At 32.3% G+C, this 27,774-nt stretch overlaps 3 protein-coding genes across 4 annotated transcripts; 2 read left to right on the forward strand and 1 right to left on the reverse strand.

Moving 5' to 3' along the window:
• The first annotated feature begins 27 nt into the window (after positions 1-27).
• Positions 28-7,278, forward strand: LOC119835426 (cdc42 homolog). The gene is made up of 5 exons (XM_038360219.1): positions 28-181; positions 3,041-3,322; positions 3,410-3,519; positions 3,690-3,887; positions 5,628-7,278. Exons 2-5 carry the CDS (start codon positions 3,145-3,147, stop codon positions 5,715-5,717), a joined length of 576 nt encoding a protein of 191 aa, XP_038216147.1. The 5' UTR covers positions 28-181; positions 3,041-3,144; the 3' UTR covers positions 5,718-7,278.
• Positions 7,279-9,385: 2,107 nt separating this feature from the next.
• Positions 9,386-16,304, forward strand: LOC119835698. The gene is made up of 16 exons (XM_038360675.1): positions 9,386-9,413; positions 9,545-9,625; positions 10,162-10,279; positions 10,375-10,451; positions 10,620-10,768; positions 10,831-10,900; positions 11,092-11,221; positions 11,307-11,440; positions 11,664-11,798; positions 12,375-12,463; positions 12,677-12,859; positions 13,279-13,345; positions 13,432-13,475; positions 14,108-14,292; positions 14,623-14,839; positions 15,448-16,304. The coding sequence occupies exons 1-16, from the start codon at positions 9,386-9,388 to the stop codon at positions 15,568-15,570; spliced, it is 1,830 nt and encodes a 609-aa protein (XP_038216603.1). The 3' UTR covers positions 15,571-16,304.
• Positions 16,305-17,759: 1,455 nt separating this feature from the next.
• Positions 17,760-26,014, reverse strand: LOC119835651 (protein Teyrha-meyrha). 2 transcript variants are annotated; one of them, XM_038360606.1, is made up of 7 exons: positions 25,961-26,014; positions 19,754-19,947; positions 19,407-19,572; positions 19,148-19,326; positions 18,854-19,067; positions 18,598-18,700; positions 17,760-18,291 (listed from the first exon to the last, which is right to left on the reverse strand). In XM_038360606.1, the coding sequence occupies exons 2-7, from the start codon at positions 19,931-19,933 to the stop codon at positions 18,087-18,089; spliced, it is 1,047 nt and encodes a 348-aa protein (XP_038216534.1). In that variant the 5' UTR covers positions 19,934-19,947; positions 25,961-26,014; the 3' UTR covers positions 17,760-18,086. The 2 variants fall into 2 exon arrangements, with proteins under 2 accessions (XP_038216534.1, XP_038216535.1); XM_038360607.1 differs by lacking the exon at positions 25,961-26,014 and adding an exon at positions 25,510-25,562.
• Between the last annotated feature and the right edge of the window lie 1,760 nt (positions 26,015-27,774).

Below are 27,774 nucleotides of genomic sequence, written 5' to 3' on the forward strand. Positions count from 1 at the left end.
TATTTACAATATAATCTATACCAAAACCCCCGTGTTGGTTTCTAATATCTGTGGTCTAATCAATGGCGTCACCGTCAGAGACTTTAGCTACCCGTTGCTTCTGTATTTTATAAATTTTTTGCAATTTTACAAGTTTGCGAGTTACATTTTCGGTTTATTTTTGGATTAGTGTCTTAAGAAGGTAAGTGAAAATTGCTTGCCGATCATATTTACTTGATTATTATTCGATTTAACATACATGGTGATCCGACACTGCACAAAATGGACGTCATTTATATTGTGACGTGATTATGTAAAAATGTTTTTAAATTTTTAGATTGCAGTAAAAAATAGCATGAAATAATCAAAAAAATATGTTGGATATTTGAATGAGTAAAAAAAAGTAGAAATTGATGCATATGTCCTAATTGCAGCGTTAAATAAAATGGGTTTTCTTGGCATAGGGATTACTTATTATTCAGTAATAAGGCATGGCGATTGTAGTTGGCTAGTCATCTATATCAGCACGTACGCTTTGTCGAAAATCAAAATTTATTTAATTCTTTCTTGGTATGTGTCTTATTTCATTTGTGTGATTTCCGAATGTTGAGGTCAATGTCCTCTTCTAAACATGTATTGAAAGGTATTTACATTATAAATAGGAATGATTGCTATGCGAGTGTCCTAGACTCAAAAGGAATGTTCATTTACTTGTATATTTATTATTGTTTTTAGAATTATTGGTTTTACCATTATATTGTCCTTTTATAATATTAATCTTATATATTGTTTCTATTTATATATAGACAAAGGAAATTATTTTAATATTTTACCTCACTATTATCTAGAAGTGTGTTTTAGTACAAATTATTTATTCTTTACACCCATATGGTAAGCAATTGAAAAAAAAATGAATTGTAGTGTACATAAAATAAAAATATCTCCATATATTTTAATCACGTATTTTTTATATTTCCAAACTTCTTCAAAATGAGACGAAGTCATCAATTCAACTTTTTTTTGTGTTCTCACAACTTTCATTCCGTTTTTGATGCTTTTTTATTTAAAAGATCATGCTTTCCATTTGAATTTGGTCTGATATGAGAATTTAAATGTCGTTTAGTTTAATTATTCATTACGTTCCCAAGGCCATTTTGGTAATGTAGGTTAAATAGTCACACCTATTTTTGCTGTGGTGGGGCTCATATCATATCATTAAGCATCAGTCTATAAATTACCAATATCACTGCATTTATGAAAATTAAATCATATCTCAATTTATTCAGCAGTTGTGAAAATTACACCTATGCATTTCCCCTATGGACATATGTATTTTTAATGTAAGATTTCATATATATTTAATTGATTAAATAAATACATCAGATTAAAAAGAAGACAGAGCAAATTGCCATGAATGTAGCAAGATTATGAAAATGATGTCAATACAAGCCAAGTTCTGAAAAATGTTTATTTTACTTGGAATAGTAACAGAATTGTTTGGAGCATTAAGTCTTTTTTCTAGGAGAGATATTTACCAATTAAATTTTTTGTTGAATGGTATTTATGTTTTTGCACTTTTGCCAGTGTCACATTGGGAAGAGACACATTTAAAAAAATTCTCTTATTTATTGATGTCAATCAAATTGCAGATATACCTAAAACAAAAAGAGACGAACACAATATATAAAAATACACAACATCTAAATGAGTATTATTAGTGGAGACAGATAATAAAGTTCATTAGGCGGTTATTAGAGATATTTACCCCACAGTTTTATTAGATGATCTGAGATAAATGTATTTTTGTGAATAACATACACATATTTATACACATCGACCGCCTCCTTGGTACAGTGGTTAACGCCTGAGCGTAGAACCAAGGGGTCCTGGGTTCAATTTCCGTTGGGGACGCACAAAAAAAAAGTCTTGGTCTGGCAGGACACAGAAGGCTGATCACCTACTTGTCCCTAAAGAAAAATCGATCAGTGAAACAGATGTACATCATCTGCCCCATACCCCACTAGGGGACATGGGACTTCACTTTTTTTTTATTTATACACATAACAATATCATATTTCTTAAAATTTCAAAGCTATATTATTAAACATAGTCAATGACACAAAAAGAACTAAACTTATTTCTTAGAAGATTATTTCTAGAAAAACTGAAGAGAAAATACAATAAAAAAGACAATCAAAAATATTTCATGTATTTTACTCTTACCCAAACAGTATGTTTATATTTAAAGTTTTTAAGCAATTCAGTTTTATTTTCTAAACTGTTTAAAAAGTATACATATGACAATGCTTATCACTTGCTAATGAGCATTCCTATTTGTGCTAGTATTGACTTCAATATTGTTAACATGCTTTGAAATAAGTACATTTGTACTTTAATCCTAGATAATGATGCATCTTCATTACTGGGCAATTCTCTGTGTTTGAATGAATTCGTTCGTTTTAAAAAACATTGTATAAACATGTTTTCAATTTCCTATAACACCAATTTATCATTAATAAACTGTAATAATAAACAAGCAGCATATACATAATTAAGAAGTTATGGAATTTGATCATTTCTCATCAATACTTAGCCTTTGTCTGACTGATTTTCATTTAACTATTTGAGTAATGGTATGATTAGTTATCAGTGAATCATTAGAAGGTCATAATTATTTTATTTATCTAAAATAGATATTTATATTTGCGATACATCTATTGCTAAAGCGATATTTTGTTATGCATTGCATTTTTTTTTTATTAGTTGCACAGATATTTGGATTGTTTTTATATTAAGCTTTAAGAAAACTTGGAAACTAAGATAGTAATTGTACTTATAAAATATAGTTATCCTAATGTAATCTATTTTTAGTGAACAATAAATTTTAATATAATTAATAAGTTAATAAGTCATTCATATAGGCATATTCTTCATTTTGCAATATTGCTAGCAACTTTTATTTTCTGTATATTCTAATTTTTATGTAATTTGTATGTGTAACAATTGTATGAATGTTAATATATAAGTATCAAGTTATTTTATACAACAATGTTTGTTTTAGATAATCACTTCCTGTTGCGGTGCTATGAGCAGAAATATAAGTCAATATTTCCAATACAGTGAAAGGAACTTCCAATAAGTGTATCAAAAGAAATATAACCAAAAATGCAAACCATTAAGTGTGTTGTTGTGGGTGATGGTGCGGTCGGTAAGACCTGCCTTCTCATAAGCTACACCACAAACAAGTTTCCATCGGAGTATGTACCTACTGTCTTCGACAACTATGCGGTAACTGTCATGATTGGGGGAGAACCTTACACCCTAGGTCTCTTTGATACTGCGGGTAAGCGTTGTGTTGAAATGGAAGGAGTGTATGCTAATCTTTTATAAAGAAGAAAAAAATAAATGTTTATTTTTAACATATTTTCAGGTCAGGAAGATTATGACAGGCTGAGACCACTAAGTTATCCACAAACCGATGTTTTCCTTGTTTGCTTCAGTGTTGTGAGTCCCAGTTCCTTTGAAAATGTTAAGGAAAAGGTATGTTATACTATGTTAAACCAATTTATTATTTCTAAAGATTTAAATTTATTGCAATGTAACCTTTTAATACATTTCAATGAAATCCATCCAAATACAATTGAGATGTATAAAATTATTGTATTACATGATGTTGGCAGAATTAAATTGACTAATTGTTAATATTCCAGTGGGTCCCAGAAATAACTCATCATCAGCAAAAGACTCCCTTCCTCTTGGTGGGTACACAAATAGATTTAAGAGATGATCCTGGCACCATGGAAAAGTTGGCCAAGATCAAACAGAAGCCAGTATCTCTGGAGCAAGGCGAGAAGCTTGCTAAGGAACTGAAAGCTGTCAAATACGTTGAGTGCTCAGCTTTAACTCAGGTACACTTTAAACACTATGCAAAACCTGATAAAAACATTACACTTTTGTAGTATTAATTTCTTGTTTTGTCGAACTAAGCTAGTTTATAATTTGATTAAAACCAAAAATGACACAGAAGATTTCTTGAATGGTTTTGGTTTGATTTCCTCCATGTGTCACTTATGCTTAATTCCACATTTGTTTCATTACGGTTTCCCTTACAAGAAATTTTGGGTCTTCCTACAAATGATCTTATGTATTATAAAGTATTTTGGCCATAATATTTAATAACTGAAGTTGCCGTGTCCCCATGTGGGGTATGGAGCAGATGATATACATCTGTTTCACTGATTGCTTTTCTCTATGGGCAAGTAGGTTATGACACACGGACACAGATTTTACTATGAGTACCCCTGTGCCGAGGAGGCTGGTGCAATAATAATTGAAACCCATTCATAAATAATATGGTCTTTTTTTTAACACCTTATGAACCATAATAATTAATAATAAAAATATATGAATGATAAAACTACAATGATCAGTATATTCTAGAGTCTAGATTGTATCATCTGAAATCAATGCTTCATGTTCCCTAAGATATTTTATTGTTAATTCATTAAAACTTTTGAACAACATAGAAATTTACAGTTATTTATGTTTATCTCAATATAAATTAGACTGCAAGATAGATTAGTAACAAACTAAAACCATCAATTTATTAAGTAGTAACACTGAGTATGGCATTTTAGACACCTATGATAGGCGGAAATTATGTAAATTTAAATAGTGGACAATTTTAAAAGTAAAAGAAGGCAAGGGCAATGTAACATTAATCAGAGTCAAGTATTTTAGAATGTATGTAAAAAATAAGCATATAAATGGAATTTAATTTATTACAACTTGCAATATTATAACTGTGTACATACATGAAATGTCCACTATACTTAAAATATACTTCATAATTAATGAAATTAAATGAATATCACTGCACAAGGTACAGCAATGGGTTTTTAAGTTTATAATTAAGAAATATCACTTCTGAGCTGATATTAGCAAATAGTTATTTTGTTAACAGACCTATGTCAGCTTTTACCTATTCTTTATGTCACCCTCGGCAGTGGAGCAGGTGGGTCGCCTGGTGGTAAGCGCTACCACCGCCCATGAACATTTGGGAGGCGTAACATCGTTTGCAGACCTTACGCCTCCAAATGGATTGCCGACTTCAAATTGGAAAGGGATTAGGAAAGGATTGATTAGAGGAATGAAGGAAAGGAATGGGAAGAGATATGTGCCTCCCCCACTCACCGAACGAAACACAGCAGTATGCTATTTCACGCCGGTCTTCTGTGGGGGTGTGGTACTTCCCCGGTGCGAGCTGGCCCAATTCGTGCCGAAGCGTGCTCGACTACCACAATAATACCTTTACCTACAGAATAACAACCGAAAAAAAAAAAATCATTTGTATGTATCGTGCCTTAATCCACCACTGAGAATGAATTTTTTTTTTCATATGACACTAACTCCTTCGTCATGCTTTAAACTAATTTTTAAAGCTTAAATATTTTCGAATCCCTTAACATCAACTAAGGGATGTAGGTTGTAAGTTATTTGTTGACAATAGTTTGATAAATTTTGATTTCAATTTATAAATGAAATTATCACATAAGTATAAATAGCAGTACATCCAAAATTTTTTAAGATTATACAAGTGATATCATGGGATTGGAATGATTAGTAATTGTATCGTCATTGAATTCCAGAAAGGGCTGAAGAATGTGTTCGACGAAGCAATTTTGGCGGCTCTCGAGCCTCCGGAGCCCGTGAAGAGGAGGAAATGCGTTTTGCTGTAATGTCTGCATGACCCACCTCCTAGCCTCAGTCGCTTCTCGACCGGCGGACGAGCGCATCCATCACTGTAATATTCATCTTATTTTTTATAATCCCATGATTAACAAATATTATGCCATAAATGAAGCAATGAGTATTACAGTTGTCATCATTCGGGCCATGCGCTGCACCCTATCGGCCCTTTGAAAGTTTTCCAATTACCTAATATCGAGTCAAATATCGAGACGATTTTATACCATGTCATTTGTCGTTTATATAAATTAATAATTGATAATGTTAAGTAATTTGTATAAGAGCCATTTTCATCGGCGGTAACCTGTTTAAGATTGGATGGTTTAACTTTAAGATGGATTGACATTTAACATGTACTAAAATGGATATTTGCTTTTAATATATTATGACTTGTAATGATATTTCTTATTTATTTTGTGTCAAAGTTATTATATAACGTATCTACAGTGTTTGTCTAAGAGAGACTGAGTATGTGAAAGTAGTATTGTCGATTATATCGTTAGTTTCATAAAGGATGAGCATTTTTGTTTTCATCCATACTTAAAGGATGTTTTTTGATACTGGGACTTGATCAAATTGAAACTGAAAATTATTAATAAGCATTGCACAGTCTCTCTCTAATAATTATAAAAAGTTTATATTATCATTATTTGGCATGTTACGATTATTGAATAATATGCTTATCTTATTAAGAGATCGGTACTTCGATACAATTATCGATAACTTGAGTTTATAGTAAGTTTGTATAACACTATCACAAGCTTATCACAGTCAGTGTGAGATTTGCTATACAGAGTTTATTATTAGGATGTAAAATAAGAATATGTTCGCATTTTTATCACAATTATACTGCAAATGTTTTGACTGAATTAAATTATTTCATTCCATGTAATGTCTTTGCATTTTGTACGATATAGTAAGGGTTACAAGTGCCTCGATGTTTTCTTTATGAAGCATCAGCATCAAATATGATATTTGGGTTTAGTTTGTACGCTGGGTATGTAACACTGCCACATAACGCTAACGCACAGGTTGTCATTCAAACATCGCCATAGCTCATGGCACTCTGCCAATACCTCTTCACTGCGAAATCTTGTCAATGAATTTGCTTTCAATCCTTGTATGTTTTGCAAGATACAATTTCTAGTGACGAAAGTGATGGGTGTTGGTAGTTTTTAAAATATGCATCCAAATAATAGATTCACATAACAAATAGTATGAAATATTCAGTGTATCGTTGTTTATGTATTTTAAATATAATGACATTTGTGTAGGCGCATGCATAGTATGGTTGATATACATAAAATATAGTCTTGCTTCCCACAACGAGATGTCTATCCAAGATTAGAACGTCATTAATGAACGTGATGTTACTAATAGTGAATTCTATCCATCATATTCTGATTGTATGTGCAATAGCTTGCGCGATGTGTCCCATACTCTGGTATTATTTTGTTGATCATCAGCTGCCTCCCTCCCGGCTCTGCCCGGGTAGACGATTTTATTGTACAGTTATTTTTCTAATACAAGTAAAAAAAAAAACTAAAAAAACCAAAAATAATTAAAACCGTTCAACCGTTCCTGAGTTATAAGTAGTGTAACTAACGTGACTTCCTTTTATATATATATATAGATTTTCCTTTATATATAAAATTATTATCATTTCAAAGAAGTTGTGTTTTTAAGCCGGAATTTTGATCACAATTTTGTCTCAATAATTAACCCACCCACAAAATATAATAAAAAAATAATAATGATATGTCGCTTTGAAATTCTGCTTTCTTTTTTGTATCAATAATACACGTTTCATAAATTTAAGCACCTGTAGAGCAGAAAAAGCAATTACTATATTTACTCAGGTGATTAATTAAAATGACATTGGATTCTTGAAGTATTATTTAATTGTTTTAAAATTTGTTTTATCTAATTATAATCTGCGAAATTGACATTGTATTATTATTCAATAATATCTCTATTATTTAATGTATTTTTTGTGTCAGTAACTAGAAATAGGTGTATATTGTATTAATAAATGTAAGAATTAAACACATGTTTTATTTGATTTCCCTTCAGGAAACACGGTTATATGATATTAAACGATAGAGTCACCACAAAGAAATTTGTTTGCTTTCATGTGGTTTTTACTTAGTTAACTTCTCGCGATTTTTGAGGAAACTATTTTTATTCTCAATCAAATTCTTATTTATAAGGCGATCGAATGTTACAAATTAAAAATTAAATTAAATGTTCATATCACAAATTTTAAGTTGTACTTAGCGTTCACTTGTACATTTAAATGAATACATCAAATATTATACCCCTGTCTGTATACCAAATTGCATAAAAATCCGTTCAGTAGTTTCAGTGTGATTAACGGACAAATATCCAAACCAACAAATTTTCACAATTATAATATTAGTGTGATAAATAAGTTCATCATTTATATCGAATGAATAGCTTATCTTTAACTATACAAGTCTTAGAATAAATCTGTCTTTAGAATGTTGCTGGGTTGCTTTTTATTTATGAAAAGTAGGAACTACCTCAATTTGTTATTATTTTAGTTTGTTTCTTTTGTTAGGCGTACTTATAACGCTAAGCGAGTTAACATGATGTAAATAATTGTATTTCTCTGTAAGTGATTTAAAGGTAATCTTTAGAGAAATAAATTTCTTTAACTGTACATCTTATACATTAGTCGTTAAAGTGTCTCGTTTTGCCCTTTGGATACAGAAGTCTGAATGGCTCAGTGTTGTGTGTGTTTGTAAAGTGACATATTTTATTCGTCTTAAAATATATTAAGAGTGTGGGAAGACTAACGTATATCACACATTCACACGCGGAATTTAGAAGAGTGACTTAGAGAAATAGCCGACCACCTGAAAATTTCGTACAGCTCCTTGAAAATATCATTAGATCCCGCTAGGCCTGGGATGCATCGCGACATTGCACAAACTCCATACAATGTATCGCCTGTCACTTAACTTTTATTTTTTTCGAAAAAAATTGGTGCCATCTGGTTTGACCCTCCTAGACCTCGCGGACGTTCACCCATGGGGTGGACGGATCAGATTAAGGCTGCTGTTAGCGGTGCGCTGAACGAATGCAGCCGGATGACGGGGAACAGGGAAAGATGGCGGAATATTGTGAAGCGAGTTGCATCTGCCCCTGATACCTCATGATGACCACGATCAAGAGTGATACGACAAGGAAAGGTTTGACCCTTAGCCAACTGAGTTAGGTCGGCCTATTTCTACTTGGCTCTACGCACACGAGTTAACTGTTACTGGACCAAAGTGGTCAAAATCGCATGCCTGAGTAGGGGTAATAAGGTAATAACAAATGCCTTTTGGCGACATTGCATTTAAAAAAAGATAATTAACATAATACCTGCTATTGTCTCTATCGCGGCTTTGTAAGCGTGGACGTGAATTTATTTTATACAATGTCGAAAGCTGCCAGTTGGCATAGCTAATAGATTTTGATAAATTGATGTTTTTTTGTTATTAAACTGATAGTATTTTGACAACTTTGACGTAATGATTTTTTAGTGCTTTTACTATAAAAAACCCTTTTATATTTAATTATTAAATCACACTTTCTTTTCAAATTGTTAAGAAAGCGCTTAAGTCGTGTGGGATGAAAATTTCAAGTTAAAATGGGCGACGGTTTAAAGATAACTAAAGGTGAATTGATTGCCCTTTTACAAAGTTTTAATTTTTATTGATCCTAAAATTGGAATTACGAGATTCCCGTAGATTTAGGTACATTAATTCGAAATAAATATTACATGGTACAGACATTATGATTCTTACAGATAAGCGTCATAGAAGTTCTAGTAGTATCGCTGGAGGCCCTTTAGATGGGACACGATCCGAGAGAAAATTGGATTTAAGGGGTGTGTTGTTCATACATTGTATAAACCTGTGGCATTAGCAATCAATTACTTTCAATTTGGGCTATTTAAATATCTTACTAGGTAGTTGTAGGTATTCAGAGATCGCTAATTTTCATTATGTCTGATTTTCAACTATTATAATACTAAATAATTTCTTATTAAATTTTCTGCTTGAAATATGCATACTATTACCAATATGGATATATATCTTCAAACAAGAACCAGAAGCTTAGCAGTGTTCTGTATTGATGAAGTAAATACAATAGAAATGTTACGATTGATTGAATGTTTTCCGCTACTATTTGTCATTTCATATTTTTTGTTTTGTGTACCATATATAAAATTCTTGTAAAATCTCAAATGATTTGCATAATACCTAATAAGAATACATCATGAATTATAATGTACCTAGAATGTACCTTTATTTCTTTTCATTAAAATACAAAATACCTATCTAATATAGCTAAAGTCACTCGAACTATTTTAGGATATAATTAAAAGTAACTTACCTTAGAAATGAGCTCAATTTTTTATAGCATCTATCCCTGAAGTCGATGACCAATTCGCTTTGGCGGAAGCGAGATGTGATGAATTGCAGGAAAAAATTGATTTAGTAAAGGGCCTCAAGCGTAGGCGAAAACTTAAAAAAAGAAGGTAATCAGGATTATTTTCGAAATCATTTATTATCTTATGTAAAAATGTGTAAGTGGGTTATTTTCCTTATCAAAAAATATTTCGTTTTGTTTCAGCATGACTCATTTTGCAGAACAGGCTATGCCTGTCGAAAATATTCCATTTATAAGCGTAAGGACTCAACCTAAAAAAAGTAAGCATGTTGTGACATAAACTAGTAGGTAACTAATTGTAGAACATCCCAATACAAATTAAAAATAAAATGGAAATTTAGGCATACGAAAACACTAGTTATTTTACTTATACATAATCTAGGAAGAAGAAAATAATTTGAAAAAGATTCTAGCTTTGATGGTTACAGAGGTGTCACAGCAAGCTGCTAGACTCAGGCGACTCGAGGTGCCTGCAAATCCAACCCGGGGCTATTTGGATCCAGCCATGTTAGAACAACACCAAATGGTAGGTCAGGTCCGAGGATACAATCAGATGTTTTGGCAGCCGGTATGTAGAAAATAAACAATTTTGTTTGTAAAATCCAATTTTTCAATGATTAACTATGTCCTTATATATAGAATAAACAAAGTAATGCTGCTCGGAAGTCGCCTAAACCACGTGACCGTCGCGGACATCCAGAAGGAGACGGTAAGAATTTTTTTAATATCTAAATTCATACAGAAGTTGGTATCATAATATAAAAGCATGTACAACGACACAATTTTTATATAAAACATTCGTCATAACTCATAATATGTAAAGATCATGGGGCACAGTCGAAATTGTTAAGGGTCTGATAATAATTGTTATCATTACTAAACACGATTTTTATATTTAAGCTATGTATGGTCATGATTCTTCAACGAACCTAAAAGCTGAGCCTCATGAAGTTGCTTGCGGGGATGACGATGTAGTAGGTGACTACTCGGATAACGATGTCAATAACCAATATAATGATTTTTATCTAGGGTAAATATATGTTGTACCTATGTTAATAAAAGTTCATATATTTTATAAGTGGACCCAAATTATTTATCAGTTAATTTCTTGCTAGGTCAGTCGCGGTAAATAAAAAGCAGCATGATGGAAAATCTCAATCGAAGCAATTTGGCAATCGCCGGCGCCACGTACCAAAGGAAGCTTATATCAAGGAAGGTATTTCGCTTAATATTTTCTTCTTTATGTTTATATAGATAATTCGCAACAACATAATCTGGTTTTCTTTAGCAACTCCACACTGGATGTACGGTGTGACAGACCACTCGCAAGAAGTTAATAGAGGACATGGAAAATATAAACAGCAAAATTTAAAAGAACTGCAAAGCACTGGTAACACTATACACTTATTTCAGAATAAGGGCAACCCTTTATCTTTTTTATCGTGTAATTACGATTATTTCCGCCAATACAGGCACAGGAGTAACGCAAGCTGAAGAAAGACCCGTAGTTGAGCTATTTAATAAGAGTCGTGGCAGTCCTTCTGCGGATTCTGGGCAACGCCAAGCGTATCAAAGGATTTCGTCTCCTGATTCAAAATCTAAAAAAGGTAAAAACGTTAAGGATTATTAAGTAATGGAACATGATAAGTATCACACAATATACCTACATTATTACGTCAATACAAAATATCCTCAAACTCGATACTATTGTAACTACTGTATCCTCAAACTACTTAAATTATTAATTTCAGTTACTGCTACTAATTTGATGGTTTTATAGCTTGAATCGTTTAAAAATATTGTACATCTCTCTTTGTTTTAAATCAATAAATTGTCTTTACAAATGCACTAAATGATGTATATTTATATAATACATGTAGGTAGTACTTGTATTCACATTGTGTCCTCATGCGAGGACCGAGTTAATTTATTTATTTCAAACGTAAAATAATTTCAATAGATATTGATATGGTCTCTGTACTTTGTTATTAGGTTAGTTTTTTTTACGAAACAACTTAAGATAGAACGTCCCTTAAGTGGGGACTGAATAACTTAATAACAAACTTGGTATTACATGGATCTTATAACATTTTTCAGTAGAAGAACTGTATTACGAGACTTTTTACAAGTATTAAGAATTTTTGCAAGTATTGTTGTTTATGGGATAAATTTTTTTAATCCAGTTCGAGATTCACAAATCTACGTTGATGATGGTACAGTTCCACACAGTGACGCAACGGCGACGCCGATAGAAACTGTAAAAAAGCAAAAGGTTTGTTTATGTTATTAATGTTTATTTATTTGTAAAATAAAGAATAATAAGAAAGCTGCAAGCACATATTAAAGAACTTGACGAAATTTAACAGTGGTCACATTCGAGTTGACGTCGTGAAGGCCCGCATTTAATAAGTTTTAAGTGATATTCAACAAAAACTTCTTCATTTATCTATTTGCTCATCTATAAGACTTGTACAATGTTTTTTAGGAGCATCGTCATCCGCGTCGTGTCAAGTACCGCAGCCGCCATTACGAATTACCAACAGTGGCATCGCAAATGAAGCAAGCGGGCATGCGCTGTTACTATGGCAACGCCAACCGCACCAACATCCCCTTCATAGTGAGCAAGAGTACTGCGCCTTCGCATAACATTGGTGTCAATATCCAGCAGGTAAATTATTAAATATATTGGCCTGATTAGGTACATATGAGACAAAAATACGCTACGAATGAAGAGCGTTCATTATTCATTGTTTTTATGAATGTTGCTTAACAAAATTTCCACATGATTTTTTTTTTGGTTTATGTTTATTTTGTTTAATTGTTGAATTTATCCTCTAATTTAATCTACGTTAATTAAGTTATTGCGAATGGTAGATTGTAGAATAATAAATCATTTCATTATTAAATTTGATGGTAATGCTATGCGATGCTAAGTCACCTAAGTATACAGAAATTTCCCTAAATATTGCAGTAAGTAACTGTATCCCTTGATTAATGCAGCAACTGACAAATAATCATGTAGTGTGCTTCTTGCTAGTTTGGCTATTTTGTTATCTATACAAAGAAAAATCGTGTTTTTTCTTGTAGGTTTTGAATGGCTTAAAAATACAACAGCCTCTATCTGGAATACCTTTGACGATTGCGCATCACATGGGTAAGTACCTTACATATTACGAATTGCAGTTCAAACTACCAAAATTATAATTAATTATTTTGATCCTGTTGTTTCTGTCTATACAGGTTTAGGACATATACCTACGTACGGGACAAAAAGTGCTACTGTGGTTGGTATTTTTTTCTATAGCTACTAATAATATAAAGCTGAGTTTGTTTATTTGATTCCACTAATCTGTGGAACTACTAGATTGATTTCACATTCCTGTTGGATATGTATATATATGTACCATGGTCGAAGCTGTGTCGCACGGTTGCTATAATATATTTCATACGTAATATTTAATTTTTCCAAGGACATTTTATTTTTAATTATTTCGTTTTCTGCTCCGCCCGGCTCCGCTCTGTTAGGCAATATTTGTTTTCAAATATTTAACAATTTTACTCTGATTCATGCGGAGATAAAACGAAGCAAAATTCATTCTGTAGTTGCAAATAAAGCAAGAAATGTTGATCTATAGTGCTGTAGGCTAATACGAGTTTCTTTTATATGAATAGTATCCGATAGCATCGTTTTTATTTTGAATTCAAGAAATATATATTTTTTTATTTTGATTATCACCAATTAAAGTCGCTTAATAGACTAGTTATTCAAAATAATAGAAAGCAAGAAAAAACGTAACTTAAAATTTTTCAAGTTTACAACCAGCCAATTTACGAACTTACTTTCAAAATCATTTTTAAATTGATTGAATTGATTTATTGCGATTATTAATAGTAGTATTTAATCATTTGCACCCAGCAACCGTCTCTAGACAACCGCGAGATAAATGCCATCAAGGTCGGTCGTCGTCTGTTGCGGCTGCCGTCTTACAAGTACATGTCGTACAACCGCCTGCTCAGCATGTACCGGGAGGGGGACGGCATGGTGCCCAAGTTCTTGCGCGCGATTAGCCGACCGCACTATTTCTACACGTCGATGTATAAGTGAGTTTTATTTAAATAGATTTTATGGGTCGAGTATACAGTTGTATCTTAGTTCCTTTAACTTTGCAATCTTAGAAAATCTAACTAAACTCTAGTAATACAGCCGACTTTAGAATTGTAGGGTTCCCCTTTTCGGACGTCGCATAGTGGGGGGATCTTAATGCTGTAGAAAATTTTAATACCAAGGTATAAGGCAACGCAACATTACATATCGACAAGTTCAAATTAGACATGTTCATAGAGTGTACATATACCATAGATACAGATATTCCTGTGCTAGCCATAGACAAGTTCCAAAACGTGTTATCAAAAAGAAATTTCTTGATCAAGCAGTCTGACAATGAACCGGGATGACTTCGACAACGCTACATCGAAGGGGCAGGGCGGCTGTCAAGAGGCCAAGCAGAGTCTGGCGGAGTACGCCAGCTTGTATCGCGAGTACGAGCAAGTGGAGAAGTGTCTGAACGAAAATTATGACCCAGAACTCGAGAGGCGCAAAGAAGACTTGTCTCGACAATTGGCAGCCCGAGAGGAACATATTCGCAAGGTGAGGAATGCCTTTATTACTGTTATTTTATGCCCAGTACAAAGAGTCTTACCCTCTACGAGTGTCAATATAGTCAGGGACGATATTTTTTTTAGACGGAGGCCTTATCCATAGACCCTAATACTTTAAAATCTTATACCTTTAAACGAGCAATTCTTGTATATATATATACATATATATATATATATATATATATATATATATATATATATATATATATATATATATATATATATATATATATATATATATATATATATATATATATATATATATATATATATATATATATATATATATATATATATATATATATACATATATATATATATATATATATGAAATTTAGTATATAGGGGGTTTCGGGGGCGATAAATCGATCTAGCTAGGAATCTTTTTTAGAAAATGTCATATTCGTGTTTTATTCGTGTTTTTTTTCCTGACATCTATTGGTGAATAATAATACTATTTTGCTTCGTAGATAGCTGGACAACTGAAATAACACATAGGCACTTTTTATACCGATATTCCTACGGGATACGGACTTACGCGGTTTCAACCGCGGGTCACAGCTAGTGTAAATTATTTGCTATTTGTTTGATTTCTAGGTGGTCCAAGATTTCCGAAACTCAACTGAAGGCGATATGCCGTTAAGGGCATCTGCTTCAAACGCAGAAGATGGCTATCGGCATTCAAGCTACAAGCTTAATCAAGACGGATCTCATCAATGAAACGAGTTTTACAAAAAATTGCGCCAAATTATACGTGCCCGTAGAATATCATTGTTCACGATATGAAAATAACATTATTTTGCATACCTAAATGAAGGTTTTATAAAATTTAAGTACTTTATAACAACAGTTATCAGGCTTTATTACTTTAGAACAGTTTATTCGGCATTTTGATCAGTCATTCGACACACGGCGGTCACAATCAAATTGGAGTATATTGTGCAGGTTACTATTCTTGAAAACTTTTTGGTAATTGTAGCGCCCTTGTATAACATCGAAGTTCAAAACGATGTTTATTTGCTGCGGATAAAAGAAAATATATTTATGGATTGAAAATGTACTGATAAGAAGAGACGTTGGATCCTTATTGTCTGTTGATGGGTTACAAATTTCAGCTTACAGCATAAATTGTATAAAGGTGATCAATATAATGATTTTTCTATGGACTCTGTTCCATGCTATCGAGTTGGTCAGGTTCTAAAACGTTCTAATTAGGTTTAGCTTGATAAGGAAACGTAGTCTAGTGTTAGTTCTGGGCTTAATTTCCAGTAGAATTATTTTATTTGTATATTTTACATACTTTTTCAATCAACGTTTTTAAATTTTCCAATAAGTTCAATAAATATTTTTTTATCTTTACAATGTTAGAAAGCGAAAGATTGTTACAGCGATAAATTAGTAATTTGTGTCATGTTTCAATTATAAACTTGAGGTCAAAACCACGACAATAAAGAATTTTGAATATAATTATTATTTGCTCTTTTATTTACGTAATGACGATACAAAATTAAGAATCTTTATTATGGGTAGCAAATGAGTTGAATGTTACTACCACTCTTAATTGTAAAATGGGACCAAATGACAGATAATGATAGATAAACGAAAACGGTCTTATCGAGAAACAAGCAACAAGCCCCTCTCCTTAATATCTCTCTTTAATCCATGGAAGTTCGGTGTTTGATTAGGAAAATGTAGTGTATATGCGTGCACCATGTACCTATGTTCATATGGTATCAATTTGAGTATAAATATAATAAAAATGTCACATACCTCTCATATTTCACCCCATTACGAATCTGACCTGCCTGATAGTAGCAGTAGTAGTAGTAGGCTTTTCTAAAATAATAAAATTCTCAAAAACAAATCATTTTGTTGGGACTTTATACATGCCAGGTAAATCTACAGTAGAGTAGGTAAGATCTACTGCTGAAACTTTTAGAAATCACATTTTTTTTAAACAAGTGTCGTTGAAATTTCAGTCATGATAGGTAGAAGTGCACAAAATAACCCTTATGACCACAAAAAGCTGAGTAACCCGCAAGAAAATGTGGGAGTTCATAATCGAGCATAGGAACAGTACTTAAATAAATAAAAAAGGAGTAAATGAGATAAACTGTACACATTAAATTTTAATATCCTAACTTATCCGGTGAGGAGGTGGGGGGAGGGCTTTGAATTCCTTAACCACCTTAGGTACCCCCACGTGTGATACCACTGTGTCTCGAGACAGTAAACAGACAATAATATGATATAATAAAGTTTTAACATTTAATAAACCATAAGTAATCTATCTAGATTAAGGATAAACATCAACAATAAGTTTACAGATAGGTACGTAGGCTAACTATAATATAATTAGTTATATTGAAAATATTGCTTAGTAAATACAGAAAAATGTTAATTCTATACACCAATAATTTATATTATACACAATAATTATTATCTAAGGAAGACAAACATAAAATCAGTAGGTACCCACAATTGATATGGCTAGGTAAATAAACCAACAACAAAATATTATAATATAACTAAGTAGGTAAGTAAATTATTAACATATTACACATGTTGCTTACGCACAATCCATATTCATTTTTAAATAGAACTACATTTTAATAGACTTTTTTGATACGCCTTAAATCTATAGAAAATAAAAGTACGTCGTAAAAGAACACAACATTTTACAATTTCATAAAATTGATTAACTTTACTTTTAATACCTATAGCGGTTAGTATGCATATTGATAAATATTATACTATTAGATTTGGCACATGACTGTAATTATTGATTCTTAAAAGTAGACATGTATTGAGATGTGCAATGGAAAATATTAATTAATGAGTGCGCAAACAATTTACACATTATAAGCTGAATGGATTTAAAAGTTTATCCCACAAATATTATGTATTATAAACACGATATAGCCTATAAGTACTAATTTGCAGGCATAAAGTGGAATCTAGAAACGAAAATGTGCGAGTTACATTCCTGCTGCATATGCTTTGTCATTCAAAGTGATGATATTATCCAGTAGACTTGAATGAGAGTTTAAAGTATTTTTCATTTTTCATTTATTTTCATATATTTCTTATTTGTCTAATGGCTGCAAATTCAAAACTTTTCAACATTTTTTATTATACAGAAACGTTGAAAGTATCTTTGGCCTATTTATTCATTTAATTTTAATTTGATATACTCGTACTATCACCACTTTGAACCCAAATCATAGTCGATAAAATTAGTTGCGTGAGTCGGTGGAAGAGGGCATTTCGCCATCAAGTTTATGGCGAGTGTGGGCGTAGGCCTCAGTCAGAGCGGGCCAGTTCTCCGGCGGGGCGCCTCCAGCCCAGTCAGAAGTGGTCACTTCGGCTGGACGCTCCAAATTTTCAGCCTTTGCACACTCCAAAGACAGCGGCTTTGGAGTCTCGATGCGAGGAACTGAGCTGTGGATTTAAATAATATCTGAGTAATACATTATCGTAATTTCATTAATTTTGAATGAAATTGAAAACTTATCAAATTTCGTATTTAAAATTTTATATAATTTTAAATGGGATAGGCTTTTGGTTTGTGTTTTGTGAATTCACCTAAAAGTAATGTAAATAAGCTTAATATTGCTTTAACGTTAGTTTCTTTAGCTCAGAATTTTGACCTACAATTTTGGTCAGTTTTTGTATGGGAGTGTATGTTTAGTTATTTTATTGGTTTTATGATATATGTTATTCACATAGGACATCAACAAAATATACCTTACGCGCTCAGGCGACTGCATAGCATCATTAGTGCTGGATATTTCCAGATCTTCGGAATAATTCAAATGTAATTTGTCGCTCTCACTTCGTTGATCTTTATCTGCAAATAGAGTAAATGATAATTTTTATGCATTAAGATGTGAAGGAAAATAAAATTTAATTACCGTACCGCTTTATCGACTGACTGTTTATTTACCTAGAACATTGCTTCACACCACATTGATAAGATTATATTTATTTAGAGATCACTTACCATCGATAGTGATAGCCGCATCGGGCCAGCCGAGGGAGTCACCCTCCACATCGACAGGCTCATCTTCAGCGTCATAGGAGCGGTTCTCGCGCGGGCGCTCCTCTCGCCGGTCGTCATCCAGGTCGTAGCCCAGCATGCTCTCGACCGTGTGGTGGCGTTTGCGCGTGCGTAGCTTCAAGCGGCGTTGTCGGTTCGCCCGGATTCGTTGATACGTCTGTAACAGTATCATTGTTTAAAATTCAAATAAATAACAATATCGCCAATAATACTTTTTAAATCTTAATTGATGCTCACCTCCCAACGGGCATCTTCATCTTGGTGATGCAGAGAGTGCGTAGGTGGCGCGGACACGTCTCTCGGCAATGCAGTCAGACTATACAAATGTTGCAGCTCCTGCAAGAAGTGGGCTTGCGCCACGCCCGGCCCCAGTCGTGCACCACAAACCCCACAAGCTGATTTTCGTTCGCCATCCGCTGGTATGCAAAGAAAAAAATAAAAAAAGGTCTTGTCGTTTTCGGACTAAACCATATTTTTAGCGTACAAATGCACTTACGTGAGAATAAATCATGGGAATCAGAACAGGGAGCGGTAACAGTTGGTTCGTCATCTTTACAGGGCCGCGGGGAGGCCGATGCAGCTGAGCCGGGTGAGCTAGTATCATCACGCACCGTGTACGTGTGCCGGTATAGAGGGGGAGTGCTACTGTCGTCTCGAACGCTCTGAACATAAAGCAAGCAGGTACTTCTCTCAAACTTTAATCAGAAGATTTTATTTATGAAACTAGACCTATATTAGAATCGATTTTTAATCCAATATCTTTTAAATTAAATACAGAAATTATTTTTTTAAAAACAAAGTTCCGGACAATTTTATAAAGAAATAAATCATTTATTTAAATACCCGGAGAGCTTGTCCGACGCTTTGGCCAAGAGCATATTGTTCGCCAAGATGCCTTGCAAATGCCTTTCCTGGGTAAAGTGGGTGGAAGGCGCCACCTATGGGTCGAAAGGCTCCGCATCCAAAGCTTTGGAGTGCTGGATGCAAAAACTGTGGTGCCATGTGATGCAGAAATCCCTCCATTGTAAGTGAATTCTCTAAAAAAATGCATCGAATTAAAGCACCATCTATAAGCCTCAGGTCGTCGCTCAGCATTTGTTAATATTATGGATTTATTCACACAATACCGAAAATTGCAGGAAAATTTTAATTTTTTTAAATTTTTTATTTTATTTTTATTTTTTTTTTTTATTTTAGAGTAAGTAGTATTTTCATGACATACGTTCGGCAATATATTATTCAATTATATAATCAACATCGATTCATCCAGTCGAAAGTTCGGTAACAAACTCAAAAAAACACAGTCGAATTAAGAACCCCTCTTTTTTAATGAGGTATGCTGAAAATACAAAATTGCTTATATGTCTATTTAGTTCTTGCACGGCTAATCTACTCTAATATTTCCTATGAGTCTATTAAACAGTAATTTACTACCAAAAACTTAAATTTAACGCGGATAAAGCCTAACTAGCTGTGACCCGCGGTTGAAACCGCGTAAGCGTGCTGCGTAACCGTATCCCGTAGGAATATCGGTATAAAAAGTACCTATGTGTTATTTCAGTTGTCCAGCTATCTACGAAGCAAAATAGTATTATTATTCACCAGTAGATGTCAGGAAAAAAAACACGAATAAAACACGAATATGACATTTTCTAAAAAAATTCCTAGCTAGATCGATTTATCGCCCCCGAAACCCCCTGTATACTAAATTTCATGAAAATCGTTGGAGCCGATTCCGAGATTCCAATTATATATATATATATATATATATATATATATATATATATATATATATATATATATATATATATATATATATATATATATATTTATATATATGTACAAGAATTGCTCGTTTAAAGGTATAAGATATTGCATCTATCAAACTCCAAGACCAACGATAATTAACTATTTTATTTATATATAAGTTGAAGGGTATATACCGGTAAAAAAATAAGTAATGAATTAATATAAATGGTATTTAATCCATTACTTATTTAATTATATTATTTAGTTTACGAACACCGTTATCAAATTAAAAACCAGGGGTCCATAAAATGGTTTCACACTCACGGGACCCAGAACACCGTGTCATACCCGGAGAATTGGAACTGGGAAAGCAACAAATTAAATTGTGTATTAGATGTAATTCACGTATTAAATATTTTATTAAATATAGTGTGTGGCATTAATAAATCACGTTGCTAACTGAAATGTTATTTTTAAAAGACGAATGACGAGAATTAAATACGCAGAATCACGTTAGGTTTAAGTGATTGTATTTGCTTAAGATGGCAAACCATAATTGATTAGTTTCAAAAGTTGATGAGAAATATAGAAGCTTCACGTACGATTTCCCAAAAGTGGTCGTTAAGAGGGTATAAAGCACAGCAACAAACAAGAAGTCAACTTTACGGCCACTAAAAGAATGAAACTGAACCGGAATAGCGATTGTTTATTTTTTTAAGAAAACATTAATGTTTGTTTGTGGTAGATACTCAGATAGAGAAAAGTTATGTATTTTCTCATAATTTTTAGAACTGAAATAGCGATAATAGGGCCCTAAGGTGTTTTTGCAACTTTATAAAACATAACAGAAGTATAAATAAATTAAATAAACATTAATTTCTTTTTGGTGTGGTTTATTTTAAATACTTAATTTTGAAATTATTAAAATATTATTTTGTCGGGTTGACACGCATTTTAAAAACTCAATATTTAGTCTGTTTCAACGCACTAAATACACAGGTGTTTGTATCCAACTAAGCTAATATATCAAAGATATATAGGCGATGGCGGTTTCGACGAAATACGGTGACGTTGATCAATGTAACCGGCCTGCTCGAAGTTTGTCCCTGCAATTAGTCTGGACATTGGTATAATAGTGTCAGTAGCGTTTCTGTAATCCATCGGTAAGTAAACAGCCTCCTTTGAGCTTAACGTTTGCTTTGTATAAACAAACACTGTGTGAAGGCGCTTGTGTCCTGCTATATAAACGTAACGCTTGCATCATATCTATGTAATATGACACCTTTCAGCAATAATACATTGATTGGATTCATTGATATGAATCTATTGATTAAGCTTCGGTTATATAAGGTGGTATGTGTAAATCAAACAACTAGCTAATCACAATTTTTAATCTACTTCAAAAAAAAGCAGAATGATCTTTGTTATTTCAGATATTTCAAAGGCTGAACCGAATATCGATTCTTCTTTTTTCAATAGAAATCTGATGATGGAGTCATTTTAATATGATTTTGTTCCGTTCTGGTAATGTGTCCACGAGAAAACCATTGGCCTTAAATTACATACAAGTTTAGTTTGATGAATAAAAAAGTCAGTCAAAGTCAAAAGAAAATAAGTTAAATATTTTAATATGAGGGGAAACCTTCGACTTAATTTTATTTGTTTTATTTCAAAGAAACTTTACATAAAATATAATTATGTCGTATGTAGTTATGTCGTATGTTATTTATATAAACTTCCCTTCAGATATAACATTAAAAATAAATATTTTAACATTGAAGCAAATAATTTATTTTAAGATAGCTATAGTTCTAACAAAAATGAAGTGACTAATCGATACACATTGTATGTACCAAATCACATCCTAATAACTCGGTACTAGCAACTATTATTTCTACGTGAAGGTTCCACAAACACATTTGTATCACAAAGGCATTTAGAATGAGGGCAGCAGTTGGCTTTCATTACGCCCCATTATAACTCCTACCATAGTTACGTACAAAACCAAACAACCGAGAAAAGAATCGCCGAACCAATAAATACGGCGTAACGTAAACTTTATGATATGATACATTTGGTGCACTTACACTTCGTACATTTCCGTTTGTCTATTTTAGAACGTGAATTCTAGTTGGAAACATTTATTCTAAGTATTGTTTGTAATAGACAATATTAGAAAGCTTAATGCTGATATAAATACATAATTCATGATATGGATTATTTTAGAAGTAAAGATGGATGTAATAAAATATGAAGACGATTAAAGCAAATTATAAAATAAATAAATGTTCTTGATATTGAAAAAAATCCATTAATTATATCATTATTAAAAGCAGTGATGGCTCAGTGGTGAGAACCTCGGACTTCAAAATCGATAAGTCGAGGTTCGAGACCGGGGCGAGCGTGCAGGAAATAAATTGATTTTTCAATTTATCTGCACATGTGAATTACATCACCACTGCTTAAAACGGTGAAGGTAAACATCGTGAGGAAACCGGCATGTCTAAGAATCAAAAGTTCGACGACATGTGACATCTACCAACCCGCACTTGGCCAGCGTGGTGGATTATGGCCTAAACCCTCATAGGAGGCCTGTGTCCCAGCAGTGGGAACATATATGGGCTGATGATGATGATGATGATGATGATATCATTATTACATATCATACGTACATCTCGTAGTTAAACATTATTTGTATTTTTTTAGTTTGAAACTATTGACCTGTATAGGTATATATATATATATATATATATTAAAAAAATATGTAGTTATTTGATAAACATGCATGAAAAATTACATTATTATAACAAATCCAGTTTGTTTGCGTCGAGTGCAATAATACAAAGATAAATGGATAAGCTATTTTTGTAAAGCTTATGCTCTTTAAGCAGATGTAAAGAAAATTTTACGAATGCGTGATTTAAAAAAAAAAGAAATTGTAAAAATAAAAGTTAATCATTTATATCTAATGAATAGCTCATCTTTAGCTAGGACACAAGTCTTATAATGAATCCGACTTTGGAATGTCACTGGTTTACTTTTTATGTATGAGAAGTAGAAACTACCCTCAATTTATTGTTATTTTAGTTTGTTATCATTTCTTAGGCGTACTTATAACGCTAAGCGAGTAAAAATGATGTAAAAAAAATAAATTTCTCTGTAAGTGATTAAAATGTAATCTTTAGAGAAATAAATGTCTTTAACCGTAATGGCCCTACCCAAAGGTAAATTCCTTAACTGCACTCGTTTCCACATTCATTCCTGTCTCTTATTACGGAAATCGTTGTCCAAACCATTGTGTTATACGAGGTATGTACTAGTATTATAATTCATGGGCATACAAACTGAGGTGATATTTGAGATTAAAAGACATAAGAATTCATAAAACTCGAATATACGTAGAGAATATAATCTCTTCATTTGTAGACTTGTCTATTTATTTATGTTCATAGTTTAATGGTAGGTAAGCCTTCTACGTTATATTAAAAACTATCTGTTATCATATTATGATACTCAAAGAGTAAACATTACAGGTTATGAAATAAAATTTATTAATGCCTAATGATTTTTTGTTGGATTCATATTTGTCTTTTGGTTCCCTAGCTAAAAAGTTCGTCATTCGATTTAAATCAGATTAATTTTTCTTAGAACATACGTATGTGAATGAAATATTGTGGAAGTAATTAAATTCAATAACATCCCCTTACCCATCGATATTAATAGCGATTAGTAATTACGTATTACGATTGTAACGGGCCAATAAGTGGGCAATAAAAAAGATCGAAAGCGGTTGTAAGAAATACAAGCGGCGCTGATTTATGCGTGATAGGAATTCGCCCCCTTTTCAATAAGTTTCCTGATAAGAATCATTGCTAGCCGCGTGACGGAGGCCGAGGTATGCAATTAAATCTATTTTTTAAAGACCAATCGCACCATATATTTGAATTTTTAACGCCGAAATTTAAAAAGATTCTTTTTATTCCTCCCGTTGTTTGCATTCGTTTCAATTGAATCTCGTTTTCGACTTTCAGTGTTACAACTTAGGTACACATTTTGTGAATAGAATAGCAATATAATAATCCACTTTATACTTATTTTTGGTTCATGATAAATGTATTAAAACTTAAAATATTTTTGAAGAAACAATAAATATTAAATAATATTACCGACATGTTTTCTAACACTAATTCTTTATTGTCGAAAATTATTTTAATGTTTATCAGGAAACGTCAATTATTTTGTATTATCGACGGTTGTGAGTACGCAAATAATATATTTGTTCTGCAACATATTTATGACTAGGCTTTTTAATTTAAATAGTTACTTACTATACTTTAAAACTTACAATTTTCAAAAATTCTGAGAAACTTTCGTCGAATGTTCATAAAATTAAAAAGACAATATAATTATGAAACTAATCCAGAAACTTACATGAAAGTAATTTTTACGTTGAAATATCGTCAACTCTAAGTCACCGTGATATCATTTTAATATTATTTTAACATCGAAAGTACTTAGCACCTCAACTATATTAAATTTATAAATGAAAATTTCAATTTCTACTCAAGTTAAGTAAAAAACACTGACAATTATTTTTTAAGTAACCAGAAAATATTGGACGTCAATAAAATATTTAATATGAGGTGTGCGTCTCATTTTAGTAAACTTAATTAATTGTACTTCAAAAAAATCGTTATTTTTAATTAATACACATTTTGAACTTGCAATAAACATCGCAAACTTATTTTTTCAAGCTATAACTAATCAACGATATTACTATAGAAAGATCCGCCTATTAATTATGGGGTGCTAAATTGAATTCGCAATGCATTAATATTTGATGTTTTTACCATTTAACTATACTTTATTAGTAGGGTAACAAGGATTCGAGCCATGGTAACTCTGGACTGCCGTCGAGTCTGCAAATAATTTGGGTCTTACAATATTTTACCTTAGTTTATGGTTTATTAAAAAAGTGGAGGAAAATTATCGTAAGTTTTAAACAATACGAAATCTACATATGCTTCATACATTACTAAACTTTTACGCTATTATCCTATATCTGAATTAATTATTAAATAATGCAAAAAATCTACAAATTGAAATCGATAACTTAACAAAACTAATCACACACGGTTTTTATATTTAATGTATACATAAAAAAATATCAGATTCAGTAAAAAGTTGGAACGAAAGTTAACTTTTATAAAAACCTTTTTTTGACATTTATTATTCGATCACACACAAACGTCAGAGTAACAAATACTTATAGTGATAGGAATAAAAGTTATATCCACTTACCAGACTCCGGCAGTTGATCGGTGAGCGATCGGAAATAATTGCCGGACCGCAACCTCACGGGACCACAACGCGTAACGAACTGACGGCGCGGCGGCCGCGGCCGTTGGGCGGGATCACGCCGGCACGCCCTCACGCGCCATCGCGGAAAAATTGCATAAACATAATAATATATTCCACTTTAAAAAATATCCTACCGATCACAGTGAATAACGGATTCTATATCCTGCAATCGATTATTTGACACAACCATACGTTTTCAGATTTTCAACATGAAGTTAGGGAAGGACCCAAATGGGTATTTATCTTGCATCGCAGTAGTACTTAAATATTTATAACAATTTCTAACTTACACTAAATACTTTATTATGGTCATTTCTTTTACAACATTGAAAAGCGTATAAACTATAAATTCGTTAAGGGCGAGCGGAGCGATCCACCACTCCCAGCTGCAAACGTTTACGTTTGAAAAATTGATCCTATGAGGATTAGTACTTTTTATGCTGGTTATTGGATAATTTTGCACAACTTGGCAAAGCATTTCATACGAACATTATTTATAGAATTTGTAACTACTACGAGATATGTTTATGTTTCTGTTTTGCAACAATTATTTCCTGGTCAATTAGAATAAAATGGTGAAGTTTTTAAAAAATCATTATATAAGTAATAATTATTATTTAAATTAAACTACCGTGCTACAAGTATATAAAATACAGCCTAACAACTGCAATATACATGTTTCGTTCGTAGCACTCGATAAATGCTCCCAATGTTTTTTCACTTAAACACGTTTTCTTGAATAATGTTTTTCATCTGTATTTATTTAAAGACAGTTTCCATTAAAAAATACTAAAATCAATAAAAATCCATAGAAAGAATGCTGCGCCGTCGGAACCGTTTCGTGGTGTTACCAAATCTTTTTTGTTTTCTTAAATTGTACGTAATATAATATAATTCATTTGTATTCACTTGTTTTTGTTTTCGATTATTAACATATTGGATCGTTTTCTGATTCAAAGAACAAAGTAATTAAGAATCTTATATTCACTGTTCTTTATGATTCCTAAACAACTAGGAAAAGGGCAGCTTCTAGCATGATCAATGATTCATTATGAATCATTATAGCAGAGCAGGCACACTAAAAGTTTATAAGGAGAAGGAGTGCAAATCAATATCAATGTAATCAATATCAAAACAGGAGCATGTATTTGACACAGACATTTATCAAAAAATAGATACCAATGCCTACTGGCCGATCACTAATACTAATTTATAATGATATAGCAAGGAATTATGTATACAGCAATACTTTTCAAATATCACGGATTAAACTCAACACAAACAATTGTTAAAATGTTGATTAATATTATGAGCATCACATGATCATCCATTAAACCCGCTAAGTATGAGACCGCTAATAAAAATGAGAAATTATTTTTAATATTACAAGAGCGGGGTCGGAGCAGCGCCCCATGATCCCGGCAATATTTCGACTAACTTACCCTTATTACGGCGAATTCCTTACAGGGAAGTCGATAGTAATAAGCCCACTAAATTCTTTATGGTTTCAGATGCTTACTTTAAATAATTTAAAGTAATAAGTTACAAAATGTTTCTCAGTAGCTTTTTTCAGATTTGTTCTTCTTCTTTGGAGACGTTTTTGTAGAAGGAAATTGCTTTTAATGACAAGATCTTAAGTTTGTGTTAGTTACCGTACAAAAAACTCAAAAACGCTTAAACAGATATTAATTATTATTTTTGTGTTGTTGGATTTGTCCCGCTTGGATTAGGACACTAACTAAACTATTTCCTAA

This window comes from Zerene cesonia, chromosome Z (assembly GCF_012273895.1).
Source record: "Zerene cesonia ecotype Mississippi chromosome Z, Zerene_cesonia_1.1, whole genome shotgun sequence".
NCBI lineage: Eukaryota > Metazoa > Arthropoda > Insecta > Lepidoptera > Pieridae > Zerene > Zerene cesonia.